Genomic DNA, 18170 nt, shown 5'->3' with positions numbered 1-18170 from the left:
TATCCAGAAGGACGCAGCTCCAGGGGCCTGTGAAGGAGCCTAGTGGTGGCGGCAGCAGAGCGCACCCTATAGCGTTTAGAGGGGGCACATTTGGGATAACGAAAGGGAACAGGGGCAAGGCAAGCCCAGCTAGTCCCCAGCAAAACCACAGGGTGGCATAGGAGGTCCATCCGGGCACATTCTGATTGCCTACAGGTTGGTCTAGTCCTGCGAGTGCTCTGATTGGCTGTAGGTTGTAGTTACACAGACATTGGGGTCACTGCTGTGAACATAAAGAGATTCCTATAAAGGAAATATCATCCGCTCGATCTAAGGAGCTGAGCAAACCTAACAGAGGGTTATCTGCATGCAGATGGGGCTCAGTACACGTGGGCAGCTTCTGGGATCTGTAGTTCCACAGCCTGATGTAAGATACCAAGTTATATCTCCACGGTAACCATAGGACACAGCGCTGTAACGTATACTCATTTCTGTGACTTCACGTGAACTAACAGACGCTCAATCCATCAAACTCATTACCCAGATAAACGTAAGTAATAATGTCAGGACAGAAGCTGGTGTTCCAATATTATTTAATAAAAACAAACAAAAAACAGTAACACATATAAATCTGAGGGAACTTACAGTAACATGGTGCAGAGGAGACCAATGCCCAAATATCATCCTTCCACTAAGCCGGATGTCATTCAGCCGCGTTCATACAATAATAATAATATTATAACCTTCTCACCCACTTAGTGGACACATTTTGTCATCGGGATCCAGAGATTTACTCACATGTACAAACACCTAAATAAATTCATTTAGAGAAATAAAAAGAATCCTCCCTATGGCTCGTATTGAAGACTAAAGTCACAATTATCTGATCTGCAGCTCTGGATTTTCTATGGCTTTTTAAACTGTCCAATTTATTGAAAACACCAATAACTTCAGATGTGCAGCACAATCTCCCCCAGTGCTCTGCAAAGGCCGGATAATCAAGGGTACAGGACATATCCCCAAATATAGATATTAATCCCCATCATCGTGAAGAGGAACTTTGAGCAGAAACAATTAAGATTTAGAAATCCACGATTATCATTGTCAGCGTCATGCGGTTAGGACAATGGGAACCGTAAAACTACTGCGCTCGGAGCAATGAGGGCGACAGACGATACTTATGGGGTCTCAACAAAGCTAAAATATCCTCTCGCCCCTGCAGACAGAATTTATCTAACGTATTGTCACAGCACGGGGGTAATCCTACGCTGCAGACCCAGCTACAGGGGTAATCCCACGCTGCAGACCCAGCTACAGGGGTAATCCTACGTTGCAGACACACGAAGGGGGTAATCCCAAAATGCAGACCTCTAATGTCATGTATATGGGTAATCCCACGCTGCAGACCAACGCACATGGTTAATCCTACGCTCGAGGGGTAATCCCACGCTGCAGACCCAGCTACAGGGGTAATCCCACGCTGCAGACACACAAAGGGGGTAATCCCAAAATGCAGACCTCTAATGTCATGTATATGGGTAATCCCACGCTGCAGACCAACGCACAGGGTTAATCCCACGCTGCAGACCCAGCTACAGGGGTAATCCCACGCTGCAGACACACAAAGGGGGTAATCCCAAAATGCAGACCTCTAATGTCATGTATATGGGTAATCCCACGCTGCAGACCCACGCACAGGGTTAATCCCACGCTCCAGGGGTAATCCCACGCTGCAGACCCAGCTACAGGGGTAATCCCACGTTGCAGACACACGAAGGGGGTAATCCCAAAATGCAGACCTCTAATGTCATGTATATGGGTAATCTCACACTGCAGTTCCCTCAGACACCACATATTTGGGGGAGATGGACACACTACACTCGCTGCTTCAGTTCTCCTGCTACACAAACATTTGCTTTCCCTTTGGCTTTAACATTTAAAAAGTAATGTATAATTCATAGCACAGGAGCATAGTACAACCGTTTATAGAGTTATCGCTCAGGCTTACCTCGGAGAGCCCCATCCAGACTGCGACACACAGGGGGAGCGACATCATTCCTGAGGGGCCGCACTGTGTATCAGACGAGATAGGAGGATATAACGAGTGGTAATTATCCTTTATTTTATTTCCCATCTTCCCTGGAAAGAATGTCACAACTACTACAATCTATCAGTAAAATGTGGACCCGTCGTTTATACACAGGGAGAGAGGCCATTTTTTGGCCTTAATAAATATTTATCTTATAAATTCATTAGGAACGAGTGACACCACTGAGGCATGAGGTACACTGTGCCTCCTGGCTCAGTGAGGTCTCTAGCACTAGTACATTGATAGGTGTGTAGGTGACAGGACCACTGTTACCACAGGAAATGTTAGGAATCCACTTTTGTCGTGCAGCAAATATCTGAAAATCAATAGATACGATACACAATGAACAGAGCGTCACCAGCAGCAGCAGGAAGTAGTCATCTCGGGACATGATGTAATTTCCTGTAGCCGCAGCAGGAATCCCAACCCACCCCTCCCAGTACTCCCCAAATGTATAAAATAAATCCAAATAATGGTCGTACACAAGACATGCTACATGTGGTAGAACCTCCGCTCGCTACGTCAGGCCCATTCAAGATCATTTTACAATGAATATGCTGAGGGGTGAGCAAGTGGAAGTGACCCCGTCTCCCTGCACATTGTAAACATCACAAAGACGCTCAATGTCAATGCATAAAAAATATAGATATTAAACTCCCATCTCCTCAGACAGGAAGACAGACATTGCACATAGACAAGCGTGAATAATATAGCTCTAATATATAGATTTCATCTGATATATATATATGCATGTGTCTCTGTATATAGGAATATAAATATATACATTTCTGTGGAATGAGGCCACAAGTACAGATATCTCTTAGAAGAAACATCATCCAACATTGATATGCGCCAGAAAGTGGTTACCCTGAAGTAGTGATGTCACTTCCTGTGTGTCAGAAAATGGGCATCCTAAAGTGGCGATGTCACTTCCTGTCAGTGAGTTGTGGACGCTTTTCTCTTATTAGAGTGATGGGAAAAATAATGGGCAAAAAGGTAAAGTTTTCTATTTTCACTGAACTCGGCTGCAACATATAATCTATAGGAAGTTTAAGGTTCCCAGAATCACCAAGTTTCTAGTGGTCTTTGTCGTCAGGTGTTTATCAGAAGATCCATAATACAACCCAGTACAGGAGACCAGAGGAACCGTCTATGGGCGGTTCATAATGTGATAAAGGCGGTTCCTGTGCGTTTCTCAGCCTCACATCCCATTGGCTGGGGACATAAAGGATAATAGTGACTCCCCACCCACATTACTTGTTCTCGTCTCGAATAAGCTCCAGGATGCTGATCAAACTGCGCAGACCCAGCACGTAGCCCTTGTCCGGCCCATCATGCACTGTGAGATCATCACGGAAGCCTTTATACGTGCTGTGAGCAAAGTCAATCATGCGCACGTCTACTTGGGGTGGGGGTTCCTGGGCCCGGGGGTCCCTGGGGCGATCTATTCCATCATAGATGATAAGGAGAGAGCTGGAATAGAAGCGATAAGATGCCTGGATTTCCAGGACACATATCAGACGTCGTAGTTTGTCCAATATGGGCTCAAACAGGTCCATCCGCAGCAGGACGCCATTATGCAGGTACTGGTACAAAGATCGTCTGAAACCCTCCGCACTTAGCCCACGTCCATAGTACTTATTCAGACACAGGTAATTTCCGGTGTTCATCTGGAAGACCTGCAGAGCATGGAGACAACAGCGGAATATTATATATTTATATATATTTATTATACCTTAAATGGAGCCGTCCTCTGCTGCCGGCATGGCTTCAGTATGCTCAGATTATACACAGAAATTCACATGACAACATTGGGGGTTCAATATAAAACTAGATTCCTGATGTCTATTTATAGAGCAGCCGACGCGAGGATGTCAGTAAGATGTGGCCGGTTATTATGTAGAAGGGACCTATGAGACTGCCTGCAATTCATACAGTGACCAGTAGGGGGAGAGCACGCTCCAGTCTGCTGCACAACAAACACTGGGTCATTCTCTGCTGTCATTATACTGTTCATGTCTACATGTGGCCCCCAGACAGTTTATCTGTGTACCATCTATAGTCCAATCCTGTCTACACATCCCATCTGTGATCATACTGGGTATAGAGGCGCTGTCCTGCAATGCATTCTGGGAATAGTAATATTACTGGTGTATATAGAGGCACTGTCCTGCAATGCATTCTGGGAATAGTAACATTACTGGGTAATCGGGATGGCAGCAGCTGCCAGTACCTGCATGCCGCACACTCTCACACCCAGGGTGGCCGACGTGCTTTGCTCACACTTCTTCATCTGCCTGGCCGCCTTCTCCTCAGAGGCGTCGTCGCCGTGCTGCCGGGTTCCCATCTTCAGGTCCAGCACACACGGGAACTTGAAGTGATGAACCACGTTCTCCAGCAGCAGGAATTCTGGGAGGCAGAGTTAAGTCATCACAACACAGGAGAACACCCTACGTAGGTCACATGACACAGGCAGAAGGATACTGTACAGCTTGCGCTCCTTGGACTCTGAGCGCATGCGGTTGAGTTGTTGCTTGTGGCAACGGAGGCTCCAAGGGTTGTAACTGATCCGCTCGGAGCTCATTCCGTTATTACCATCCAGCATCTGGAAGGGAACCTCCGACTGCATCACTAGCTCCATCTTGGGGCTGTTCATCTCTGGGACACTGTAGGAGAACGGGTGAGAGGCCTCAGACAAGGGGAGAAACTGATCATTATCCTGGTTTGTTTATTACTACACACACAGCACAGACTACACCGGTCACTACAGCTACACCCTCAGCAGACTACAGCGGTCACTACAGCTACACCCACAGCAGACTACAGCGGTCACTACAGCTACATCCACAGCAGACTACAGCGGTCACTACAGCTACACCCACAGCAGACTACAGCGGTCACTACAGCTACACCCGGACAGCACAGACTACACCGGTCACTACAGCTACACCCACAGCAGACTACAGCGGTCACAACAGCTACACCCGCAGAGCACAGACTACACCGGTCACTACAGCTACACCCGCAGAGCACAGACTACAGCGGTCACTACAGCTACACCCACAGCAGACTACAGCGGTCACTACAGCTACACCCGCAGAGCACAGACTACACCGGTCACTTCAGCTACACCCGCAGAGCACAGACTACAGCGGTCACTACAGCTACACCCGCAGAGCACAGACTACAGCGGTCACTACAGCTACACCCGGACAGCACAGACTACAGCGGTCACTACAGCTACACCTGGACAGCACAGACTACACCCGCAGAGCACAGACTACAGCGGTCACTACAGCTACACCCGCAGAGCACAGACTACAGCGGTCACTACAGCTACACCCGGACAGCACAGACTACACCCGCAGAGCACAGACTACAGCGGTCACTACAGCTACACCCACAGCAGACTACAGCGGTCACTACAGCTACACCCGCAGCAGACTACACCGGTCACTACAGCAGACTACACCGGTCACTACAGCTACACCCGCAGAGCACAGACTACATCGGTCACTGCAGTTATTGTACTATAAAACGAGCCCGGCTTTAGATCCCTGGAGGATTTTCCTGCTTATCTGTGAGACAAACCATCAGGATAACGTTACTCTGAGGGTAACACAGTTTATACACGGAGAGGTTATTAATCAGATAACACCACAGGTAACGATATGAATTACATGTTGTTACCTCTCTGAATTCTCCCCAGTCAGAGCTGAACGTTCCTCCTTGTGGTCGGCGCTGGTGAGCGCGCTGTTAGTGCGGTGCAGCCCACGGCGGGAGTGCTTGCGTCTCGGGTGGTCCCTCTCAGGGAGTTCTTCATGATCTACGGCCTCGTTCTCCACATAGGGGTACGCTACAAGGTTTATATACCCATCACTGTCACCTTCAAAGCAGACGGACACTACACCTAGAAGAGAGCAAAACAATACAGTGCTCAGTAATCCCCACAGAGATAACCAGAGCCACAATACCCACAGTAATAACAAAGTACTAAGAGCTAGTGTCAGGGACATAGGAGTATGATCCCTACATTTACCCTCCTCTCCAGAGTATGTTACCTGCAACACATAAGTGCCTTTCAGAAACCCTCTGCAGCCGGAGGACCACCAGCCAGACAGCCCCGCCCCCAGCCCGGGGACCACCAGCCGGACAGCCCCGCCCCCAGCCCGGGGACCACCAGCCAGACAGCCCCGCCCCCAGCCCGGGGACCACCAGCCAGACAGCCCCGCCCCCAGCCCGAGGACCACCAGCCGGACAGCCCCGCCCCCAGCCCGGGGACCACCAGCCAGACAGCCCCGCCCCCAGCCCGGGGACCACCAGCCAGACAGCCCCGCCCCCAGCCCGAGGACCACCAGCCAGACAGCCCCGCCCCCAGCCCGGGGACCACCAGCCAGACAGCCCCGCCCCCAGCCCGGGGACCACCAGCCAGACAGCCCCGCCCCCAGCCCGAGGACCACCAGCCAGACAGCCCCGGGACCACCAGCCGGACAGCCCCGCCCCCAGCCCGGGGACCACCAGCCGGACAGCCCCGCCCCCAGCCCGGGGACCACCAGCCAGACAGCCCCGCCCCCAGCCGGACAGCCCCGCCCCCAGCCCGGGGACCACCAGCCGGACAGCCCCGCCCCCAGCCCGGGGACCACCAGCCGGACAACCCCACCCCCAGCCCGGGGACCACCAGCCAGACAGCCCCGCCCCCAGCCCGGGGACCACCAGCCGGACAGCCCCGCCCCCAGCCCGGGGACCACCAGCCGGACAGATTAATACATTTTACAGAGTTACAATTATATTACAGAAACACAATACATTTATATACAGCATTACATACAATAACCATCCAGAAGCTGTAATTATAAATACAGAAACCTTTATAATCCGGGGTAAATTCCTTCATCTCCGGTGGAAGAGACTCGTAGAATCGCTGCTCCCGGGCAATCAGGGGTTTGCAGACTGTGTGGTCATCGTAGCGCATCATACTGCTGTGTCCCCCCACCTGATGGATGAACGGCTCCAGCAGGACCCCCCGGCCCCTGTCACACACTGTGCTCTTGACGCACTTCCCCACTTCCATGGTTTGACAAACACACATTGCGTTAGACGCCTGATGCTTGGCGGGGGCATGGAGAGGGGCTCGGGGGCCGGGCAGCAGCACTGGGGGGTGGTAACTCCTGGGCTCTGGAATTCCTCCTCGGATCTGAAAGAAACAGAATGGATGAAATAACGAGGGTAGATTATAGCACAGACATAGTCGGGAGGGTAGTACAGACAGACACTGAGTATGCGGCTGCTCCCAGCAGAGGAGACGTTACCTCTGTGACTTCTATATATCCGTCTGCTGTGAGAGTCTCCGTACTGGGGGGGCAGAGCTCCCGCACCGCGCGCTATCTACACTATTACATTACAGATTAGATTCCCTCGTAGTCCAGCAATGAACCCAGAACTGGGGGATCAGGTTCTACAGTGCTGACCCCGTTCTCACACCAGCAGCACATTATGGTTTCATCTAGTCCAGGCTTAGAGGTCTCACAACCCTACGATTGTCTTATCCACAGCCAAGATCACGCAGGGAGACGGGTCAGGTAACACCCCACACACCCCCACCCACATTACACACACGGGGGCCTTTAACTGGAAACCTGTTGTCCAAGGAGCAATAAACATATAAAATACAGACACACTGCAACACAGGGATCATACACACTGACATCATCATCACCTGCCTCTGCTGAAGTCACTGAGGAGCACTGTACATGGTGTGTACTGTATATAATGTAATATACACACTGACATCATCACCTGCCTCTGCTGAAGTCACTGTGAGGAGCACTGTACATGGTGTGTACTGTATATAATGTCATATACACACTGACATCATCATCACCTGCCTCTGCTGAAGTCACTGTGAGGAGCACTGTACATGGTGTGTACTGTATATAATGTAATATACACACTGACATCATCACCTGCCTCTGCTGAAGTCACTGTGAGGAGCACTGTACATGGTGTGTACTGTATATAATGTCATATACACACTGACATCATCATCACCTGCCTCTGCTGATGACACTGTGAGGAGCACTATATAAGGTATATACTGTATATGTTATATACTATATAATGTCATATACACACTGACATCATCATCACCTGCCTCTGCTGAGGACACTGAGGAGCACTGCACATGGTATGTACTGTATATAATGTAATATACACACAGACATCATCACCACCTGCCTCTGCTGAGGACACTGTGAGGAGCACTATATAAGGTATGTACTGTATATGTTATATACTATATAATGTCATATACACACTGACATCATCACCACCTGCCTCTGCTGACGACACTGTGAGGAGCACTGTACATGGTGTGTACTGTATATGTTATATACTATATAATGTCATATACACACTGACATCATCATCACCTGCCTTTGCTGAAGTCACTGTGAGGAGCACTGTACATGGTGTGTACTGTATATAATGTCATATACACACTGACATCATCATCACCTGCCTCTGCTGAAGTCACTGTGAGGAGCACTGTACATGGTGTGTACTGTATATAATGTCATATACACACTGACATCATCACCACCTGCCTCTGCTGATGACACTGTGAGGAGCACTATATAAGGTATGTACTGTATATAATGTAATATACACACAGACATCATCACCACCTGCCTCTGCTGAAGTCACTGTGAGGAGCACTATATAAGGTATATACTGTATATGTTATATACTATATAATGTAATATACACACTGACATCATCACCACCTGCCTCTGCTGACGACACTGTGAGGAGCACTGTACATGGTGTGTACTGTATATAATGTAATATACACACAGACATCATCACCACCTGCCTCTGCTGACGACACTGTGAGGAGCACTATATAAGGTATGTACGGTTATTTATTGTATAGGTACAATCTTCCTGCACCAGGCCGCATGGTGCTGCAGTGATTATACATCAGATAAAGCCACAGTTGATCCAGGAACTAGAATGCTCAGTGGATCGTGGAACGTCAGACACGGGACCAGCTCTCACCAGTCCTCCTTATAAACACAGACGTCTAGACAGAGATAACGGAGAGCGACGAGTGAGTCTATACCATGACCTACTATGTAATGACAGTCTCCTGACAGAAAACAGAGCGCATGCCACAGTCTAATAATAGAGACAGCATCGCTCGCCCTTCACGCAGTGTCCTACCAGGGTACACGGTCTATTAATGGAACCCAAATCTGATTATTCGCAAACAGACAAGTTATGTTCACATTAGTGGTGAGGAATCCTCTATGGACGGAACCAGTAATCAGACAAAGTGTATTAAACAGTTACAAAGTTACAGAATACACGGATATACAAGGCTGCTATTATTCCATATATTCTATAACTCATCTCACTACCATCAATCTGGTTGTCCAATGACATTGGACCAACCAAATTGTTCAAAACAACTCAAAAAAAGCACATGCACATGTCTCCACAAGTACTTCTCACTTTCTTAATATCATTATTATTACGTCGGGTTAAGTGTCTAAACACGTAACCTGGGGGGTCCCGATATTGCCGCTTTAAATGAATATTGACAAATGCTGCGATGACGTCAAGCTGTAGTGCCGAAGACCAGACCATTCGGAATAACTTGCTGGTGCCATCGGAGACCTGCAGTGTCCGCTTTCAGGTAAGTCTGTTTATTTTGCAATCATTTTTTGATACATTCGGATTTTATTTGTAGGGTTTGTTGTTGTCGGATTTGTGGTCATCGTTAAACGATGACCACGGCATTACAGAGGTTACACTGTACGTGGAAGAGGGCACAGCTGAGACAAGAGGAGCGAGTGTGGCTCAGAGTGGGGATTGGGACAGGTGTGAGGGTGTATTAGTGTGAGTAGTGTTATCAGGGATAACGTAAGGTCTAATAAAGTGATGGGTTTTCAAAGACCTTCTAAAGATTTGAGGACTGTGGGAGTCTGATTGGCCGTGGTAGGGAATCCCGTAAGTGGGGAGCACACGGACATGTTGGTGGATACGGTTTGCGCCCCACTGATGCTGGCAGTGCCATGTACGTTTATTCTACCTACCTGACACATGAACCTCTGACTGGCCACTCGCTCACTTACTGATACAGGAGGGATACGGTCACATTATCTGCATCAATCCAATATATGATCTAATGTCCTTACTACAAACCTCTGTACGGCAGCACAATAACAGACACGTACAGACGTGTGATAGTTACATGTTACATATATGTAGAAGGACATTCATCTCTCTACATCTGTCACTACCTGACTGCACCCTCTAATATCATACATCAGATTATTCTGCTTCTCCCTTTACCAGATATTTTCCAATGACCATAAGAGCTGAGTACTAATACCAGTAACCTGTAGTATATCCATCAGCGGGGGGTCTGTTATATGGGGGAACTCCGCTCTCCCAATGAGTGATCATCAGGGAGAGAGGTCTTTGTTCTGTGCAATATATGACAGAGGGAACAGAACAGAAACGCCCCCACCCCAAATATCTCCACACTCTGCTTTATACAGAATAACCAGAATTCTGCAAGAAGTACAAACTATTGGGGAGATTATTATATGAACAGATTCAGAATATATTATGTGTTGCTGCTTGTACCCTCGTCGTCCGGAGTGGAAACCACTACAAATCTGCAGGCTGCACAGACCGGTGAACGCAGCTCGGGTGGATCCAATAATCAAACCATCTTTACACACTGACATTTGTGTCGTGCATTGGCCGCAGACCCATTCATGCTGCATTCACCGGCGGCTGCCTAGAGATTAGACCCTGAAATATTCCCACATATCCCTGATCACTACAACAGCTGCCTCCATTATTTACACCAGTGGGAAAGGCGTCTACTGCTCCTCACACAAAACCTATTATAAATCAGTATTATAAAGAGTCATCCGCAGCCGCACATTTCAGGCAGTGGCTGAGACGTTTCCATTCCTGGTCAAGTGATCGCTAATCACAGGTTATATCATACAGACAACCTGTCCACGTGAAGGAAAATACACGCGTGTCAATAACCACTGTGACAGGCAGCGTATGGGATATTTGTAGTACATGTATGTATAGTGACACGGCACGTAACACGCAGGAGAGATGGAAACCGGAATCTGAGTCAGGACACATAGAAAGTGACTCCCACTGAATTATTTAATATCTTGGTGCAGATTACAAGGTCTCCTCTCACATTAACTACACAGCTGCCAAAGAGAGGAGATAATCTGCTCTGCCCACCGGCACGGCCAATGGTAGCGCCATACATGGAGACGGCTGACCTGTTATCATCACGTGAGCGAGAGACAACCTGCACTGATCCCATGATCAACCCGTCCTCCAATACATTAACATTCCATAAGCACTAATCCTACATCAATGACACCAGCTGGACCTGCGATGACAGGAGCTCTGGGTCCAGTAAGAACACACAAGTAGGGATTGTGCAGCTAGGTCCAAGAGTGGGGCAACAGGTACCACACGTGACCAATTCCAGCAGCGCTGTGACTAGTAAGACCACATTTACCTACATACCCAATACTGATCCCATGCATAAGATTACATTATATTAGGGCGTGGGGATAGGGCCACCTATGAGATGTCACTGAATATACGGCGGTTTGTATGGGCATCTTAAGTTGCCAACTGCACATGGTCATATTTCTGTCAGAGTCCTGTACGCTCTGCTGTCTTATTAATGCCCAGAGACCCCCTTTTCACAGCGGCAACCGATGCAAATATAGAAGGACTGACACTGGCTCTATGTAGGAAAACCCTCATTGTGTCCGTGATCCTGGGAGCAGGAGAGAGGTCACATGGAAGAGCAGTGAAATTAGTCAAACACCACTCAAATAATAATCTGCCAAAGGAAACACTTCGTGATCACCATCTGCATCCGGGCTGTAGCTCTGATCCACCTTCAGCATAAACGTCACGCTGTCTGGATCTAACGTCCGTAGTCGCTGCAGGGGGAACAGAGACCATCGAGTTCCAGGAAAAGAACCAATCCTGGGGCTAAATAAAGGTCTCTGCCACCCTGCGTCCACCTACTGCCTCATTAGTAATACATTACACAATGTTAGATGCCAATCAGACCTCAGATGGCAGAATTACTGTCACTGGCTTCTTGCTACAGAGACCGTCAGTGCCCGACGTAACTGAGACTCTCAGAAGATGAACGACAGAGTCCACCGGCTTTGGGTCTGTCCACACGTTACTATAGGTCACTAGAGGATTTAGGAGCACAGTCAATGATGGACAAAATCCCGCAGGAAGGTTATAGTCACTCGTGGGAGCAGGAATAACGTGGAGGGACCCTGCCCGGCGTTCCTCTGAGCCCCATCTCTTAGGCCCCTACGAGATGCTGCATCCACAGTGGTACTGTCAGTATATGGGTCCTTCCATACATACAGGTAGTGTACAGACACCAGATGGTAGAGGGGATATTACATACGTGGCTCAGTCCATCCAGTCTGCTCTGGGGTCTTACAATGGTCACTAAATAACGTCATATTATCCTGTGTGTGAGATCTGTACAGCTCTATCCAGAATATTCATCCGACACAAAGCCCCTCCCCGCAATGATGGGGTCACATAACTACCCCCAGGATGGTACGAGCTACAGCACACAGTAACTGCAATCACTGGTCCTAGTCTGTTATTAGATTATTATTCATGAAGGATCTTTAAGAAATATACTGGAATTCAGGGACCTATAACAGATATAAACAGTGACATCCAACCATTAATGTCATCTACCCCTTCCTGTCCTTCCTAATTCTCCCCAACTAACCTAACACTGCTCCACTCCCCATCTTCCTACAACTTTACCCCTCCGCCTCCAAATTCTCCTCACCCACTCTCACTGCCCCCCCTGCCAATACTCTCTACCCCACCCATTCCACTAGCCCTGCCTACACCCAGACTCTACCCACCCATTCCATGAGCTCCCCCTACATCCAGGTGTCTGCCCCACCCATTCCACTAACCCCTCCTACACCAAGTGACTGCCCAACCCATTCCACCAGCCCCCTACACCAAGCCTCTGCTCCACCCATTCCACCAGCCCCTCCTACACCCAGCCTCTGCCCCACCCATTCCACTAACCCCTCCTAAACCCAGTGACTGTCCCACCCATTCCACTAACCCCTCCTACACCAAGTGACTGCCCCACCCATTCCACTAGCCCCTCCTATACCCAGTGACTGCCCCACCCATTCCACTAGCCCCTCCTACACTCAGCCTCTGCCCCACCCATTCCACTAACCCCTACACCAAGCCTCTGCCCCACCCATTCCACTAGCCCCTCCTATACCCAGTGACTGCCCCACCCATTCCACTAGCCCCTCCTACACTCAGCCTCTGCCCAACCCATTCCACTAACCCCTCCTACACCCAGCAACTGCCCCACCCATTCCACTAGCCCCTCCTATACCCAGTGACTGCCCCACCCATTCCACTAGCCCCTCCTACACCCACCCATTCCACTAGCCCCTCCTATACCCAGTGACTGCCCCACCCATTCCACTAGCCCCTCCTACACTCAGCCTCTGCCCCACCCATTCCACTAACCCCTACACCAAGCCTCTGCTCCACCCATTCCACTAGCCGCTCCTACACCTAGCCTCTGCCCCACCCATTCCATGAGCTCCTCCTACATCCAGTCTCTGCCCCACCCATTCCATGAGCCCCTCCTACACCCCTCCTCTGCCCCACCCATTACCCTAGCCCCTCCTACACCTATCCTCTGCCCCACCCATTCCTCCTACATTCAGTCTCTGCCCCACCCATTCCATGAGCTCCTCCTACATCCAGAATCTGCCCCACCCATTCCACTAGTCCCTCATACAACCGGCAACTGACCCACCCATTCCACTAGCCCCTCCTACAAACAAACGCTGCCCCACCCATTTCACTAGCCCCTCCTACACCCAAACTCTGCCCCACCCATTCCACTAGCCCCTCCTACAACCTGCCTCACCCATTCCATGAGCTCCTCCTACACCCTGCCTCTGCCCCACCCATTCCATGATTAGCCCCTCCCATACCTAATCTTTGCCCCGCCCCCTTCATGATTAAACCCTCCTACACCGGCCCCCCCTGTATAACAAGCCTGTGCCCCAGCGCTCCCCCTTCTCCTCCATCACATCCCCCTCACCTGTCTCCGCCTCCCCGGGCACAGCTCCCGGCTGGGATTTGGGGGGCGGCTGCCCGCGGGTGTCTCCTTCCAGACCCGGCTTCTCTCACCCGCTCCGGACCAGTTCAAATCAACAACAAGATGGCGACCAGCCGGGAAAAAGGCGGCGCGGGATCCCGCTGTCATGGCAACAGAATGCTCAGGCCCGGCCCCCCAGTGCTTTTCCACCAATCATGAGACAGAACTCTCTCTCCTCCAGCTCTTATAACCTCTCCTATTGGCTGAGGTCGTTGTCAGTTACTGTTCATGGTGACGCCCATCACGGCCGCTGTCACTCGCTGACAGCTTCTATCTCATGGCTCAAAGTCATGTGCTTTCGCCCTCTAGCTTGTGATTGGTTAGTCCCGAGGCCTACGGACACCCCCACAACTGTCAGTGTGTCTCTCGCTGTCGCCCTCTGGCGGAAACACTGCAGATGACAGCTTAAATGTACATTATAATAAATTATATAACTCCTGGATATTATAGCTGTATTATGGGACAGTTGTGATGTTATCACTGTGATGTTTATTAGGAAAATCTGTTTATTATAAGGGATGATATACTCCAACTATACATTATCACAGATATTAGAACAGAATGTCCGGAAGACTCACAAATCTCCTTGAAGATCTGACCTCTCCACCCACGGATCCCACCCATGGCACTATGGTGATTGTGTAAAATTGGGGCATTGCACGGATTTATATGCATCAGTTTGAACTAAACTGCTTTGTATTCCTAATTCTTCGATATGACCGTCCAAAGTAATAATCACGCTGCCTGCACCCTACTACATGTTTGATATCGGGCCACATACTCTACGTTAACCTGCTCTATAATGCACCAGTTTCTGGGTCGATTCAATGGTGCAGTGTGAGGGGTCCAGCGGCTTGTAGGATCTGCTGATAGAAGCATTATATATTTCATTAATGCAGTGGACATTGTTATTGACCTCTCCCTGCCCTGACCTCAACCTATATTACCAGTATTGTTATTGACCTCTCCCTGCCCTGACCTCATCTATATTACCAGTAATGTCATTGACCTCTCCCTGCCCTGACCTCAGCCTATATTACCAGTATTGTCATTGACCTCTCCCTGACCTCAGCCTATATTACCAGTATTGTCATTGACCTCTCCCTGCCCTGACCTCAGCCTATATTACCAGTATTGTCATTGACCTCTCCCTGCCCTGACCTCAACCTATATTACCAGTATTGTTATTGACCTCTCCCTGCCCTGACCTCAACCTATATTACAAGTATTGTTATTGACCTCTCCCTGCCCTGACCTCAGCTATATTACCAGTATTGTCATTGACCTCTCCCTGCCCTGACCTCAGCCTATATTACCAGTATTGTTATTGATCTCTTCCTGCCCTGACCTCAGCCTATATTACCAGTATTGTTATTGATCTCTTCCTGCTCTGACCTCAGCCTATATTACCAGTATTGTTATTGATATCGCCCTGACCTCAGCCTATATTACCAGTATTGTTATTGACCTCTCCCTGCCCTGACCTCAGCCTATATTACCAGTATTGTTATTGACCTCTCCCTGCCCTGACCTCAGCTATATTACCAGTATTGTTATTGATCTCTTCCTGCTCTGACCTCAACCTATATTACCAGTATTGTTATTGACCTCTCCCTGCCCTGACCTCAGCTATATTACCAGTATTGTTATTGATCTCTTCCTGCTCTGACCTCAGCCTATATTACCAGTATTGTTATTGACCTCTCCCTGCCCTGACCTCAACCTATATTACCAGTATTGTTATTGACCTTTCCCTGCCCTGACCTCAGCTATATTACCAGTATTGTTATTGATCTCTTCCTGCTCTGACCTCAGCCTATATTACCAGTATTGTTATTGACCTCTCCCTGCCCTAACCTCAACCTATATTACCAGTATTGTTATTGACCTCTCCCTGCCCTGACCTCAGTCTATTTCACCAGTATCTGCCTACCTGGACTTTTGTCCTTGTTATTGGACTCGCTGTATGCAGATTAGGGTCTCTTCTCAACATTCACAGCCAGGAACATCTGAGCCAAAGTGCATGATGTGAAATAAGGGCAGCAGGGTGGCTTAGTTTTTAGCACTTCTGCCTCACAATACTGGGGTCATGAGTTCGATTCCTGACCATGGCCTTATCTGTGAGGAGTTTGTATGTTCTCCCTATGTTTGCGTGGGATTCCTCTGGGTGCTCCAGTTTCCTCCCCCACTCCAAAAACAAACTAGTAGGTTAATTAAATTGGCCCTTCTCTCTCCTGTTCTGTGTGTGTGTTATGGAATTTAGAATATAAGCTCCAATGGGGACTGATTGAGTTCTCTGTACAGCGCTGCGGAAGTAGTGGCGCTATATAGATAGCTGCTGATGATGATAAGGCGAGGCTTATATTAACACCTATCACATTTCAGCCAGGTTACTCTACTGCCCAATCCTGCGGGGCAGATGTTTCACAAATACCTGACGTGTTTCTCCCAGTCTGGATCACGGAGTAAAGCGGTGAAATCATTAGGGTTATACCCAAGGCAACATTTTACAGATGATTTATGCCTTATCGACCTGAGTGGTGATTATTAATTTAAATTAAATAAAGACTCAAACAAAAAAATTATGGATATATGTACATAAGATACATGATTTTAAAGATGCTAAACTACATAATATACAAATGGACACAGGAGAGTTTGTAAAGCAAAGAAAACATTTGAATCACATTATATATTTGAATTAAGTAATTGTGTTTCTTCAGCTGTTGTGGTACTGCAAGTCCCAGCAAGTTCTACCAGCTAGCTGCCATAAACCATATTTATCAATAAGAAATAGTTATACTTTTAGGAACAGGTTCGTGTAGCAATATAACGGGCTCCCGGTCCTTATCATTTATCAGTTTGTCCTTTACGTTAATGTATTGACACTGAAATTATAAAATGAGTTTTTACATAATTCAAATTGTAGTTTTTCCCAACAGATGAATACCTTGTTTTCCAGTTTCTGATAACTCCGTACGGATAAAACATGTACAGCTGCGTCCACAGGAATGGGAAGAGAAAGTTTAATGGGACAGGATGGCAGCGCCCTGTGGGAATCCAACAGGGGCGAAATGGGGGTGTTCCTAAACAGTAGATATTATCCAAAGGTTATCCCGGCTCTGAATATATGTATATATAATAATAATATATAATACCTCTGATAGAGCCTATTGACTATAATCACTGGTGGGTTCATTACACAAAATGTTTTGAAAGTTATTTTATTGTATGGCCTGCAGGTGTCACTATTAATATGTCTGTATAAGGAGAGATCTAATCATTGGACAGTGACATCTACAGGATGAAACTAGGTATTGCACTCCATCAAAAAAAAGTATACTGTGCAGAAGCAGAACAATAAATAATAGTTTTGTTTCTACGTTCTGATTAAATACACTGCAAAGTTTCAATTATATTTGATTTTACATAACATATATTGGTCATATTTGAAGCCACAGCGTCTTTGTATGTATTCAAGTCCCAGATAAACGCTTAGAGAAGGTTATAATAGACCGGTCTCTCCGCGGCGCTCATTATCCGCCCTCCGCTCGTCAGACCCATCTTCTCTCCCCCGTTTGGCTGTTGAAGAGATAATCTCTGCCTGTAACTGAGGAGGAAGGATGCAGATACAGTTACTGCATTCACAGAACACGTTTAGTTTTCCATCTCCTTCATTAAGACATAACGACATTTCCCCTCATTTCACAGATGGTCTCTGATTAATATTACTGTTAGTTTGTAACGTAATTGACACATGCAAACAAAAGGCAGACAATAAACTTCTACAAAAATGTGCACACCTAAAGGTAAGTGACCAATAATATAATATAATAATATAATCAG

General features: G+C 48.0%; 2 protein-coding genes across 2 annotated transcripts in view; both read right to left on the bottom strand.

Moving 5' to 3' along the window:
- Window positions 1–555: 555 nt before the first annotated feature.
- Window positions 556–14418, bottom strand: IP6K1 (inositol hexakisphosphate kinase 1). The gene is made up of 6 exons (XM_075183904.1): window positions 14268–14418; window positions 6935–7262; window positions 5759–5978; window positions 4553–4734; window positions 4302–4477; window positions 556–3747 (listed from the first exon to the last, which is right to left on the bottom strand). The coding sequence occupies exons 2-6, from the start codon at window positions 7155–7157 to the stop codon at window positions 3322–3324; spliced, it is 1227 nt and encodes a 408-aa protein (XP_075040005.1). The 5' UTR covers window positions 7158–7262; window positions 14268–14418; the 3' UTR covers window positions 556–3321.
- Window positions 14419–17731: 3313 nt separating this feature from the next.
- CDHR4 (cadherin related family member 4) overlaps window positions 17732–18170 on the bottom strand; it is an 83395-nt gene continuing 82956 nt past the window's right edge. The window contains exon 21 of the mRNA XM_075183902.1: window positions 17732–17934. Within this exon, the coding sequence (XP_075040003.1) occupies window positions 17879–17934 (56 nt within the window). The 3' untranslated portion in view covers window positions 17732–17878. The remainder of the gene's footprint in view (window positions 17935–18170) is intronic.

The sequence above is a fragment of the Mixophyes fleayi genome, chromosome 8 (assembly GCF_038048845.1).
Source record: "Mixophyes fleayi isolate aMixFle1 chromosome 8, aMixFle1.hap1, whole genome shotgun sequence".
NCBI lineage: Eukaryota > Metazoa > Chordata > Amphibia > Anura > Limnodynastidae > Mixophyes > Mixophyes fleayi.
This window is presented reverse-complemented; position numbering and strand designations above follow the sequence as displayed.

Coding starts and splice junctions, on each gene's coding strand:
- IP6K1 (XM_075183904.1), bottom strand. CDS start 7,157: ATGTGTGTTTGTCAAACCATGGAAGTGGGGAAGTGCGTCAAGAGCACA. Junction 5,979..6,934: donor ATTTACCCCGGATTATAAAG/GTTTCTGTATTT, acceptor GCTCTCTTCTAG/GTGTAGTGTCCGTCTGCTTT. Junction 4,478..4,552: donor CAAGGAGCGCAAGCTGTACA/GTATCCTTCTGC, acceptor TCTGCCTCCCAG/AATTCCTGCTGCTGGAGAAC.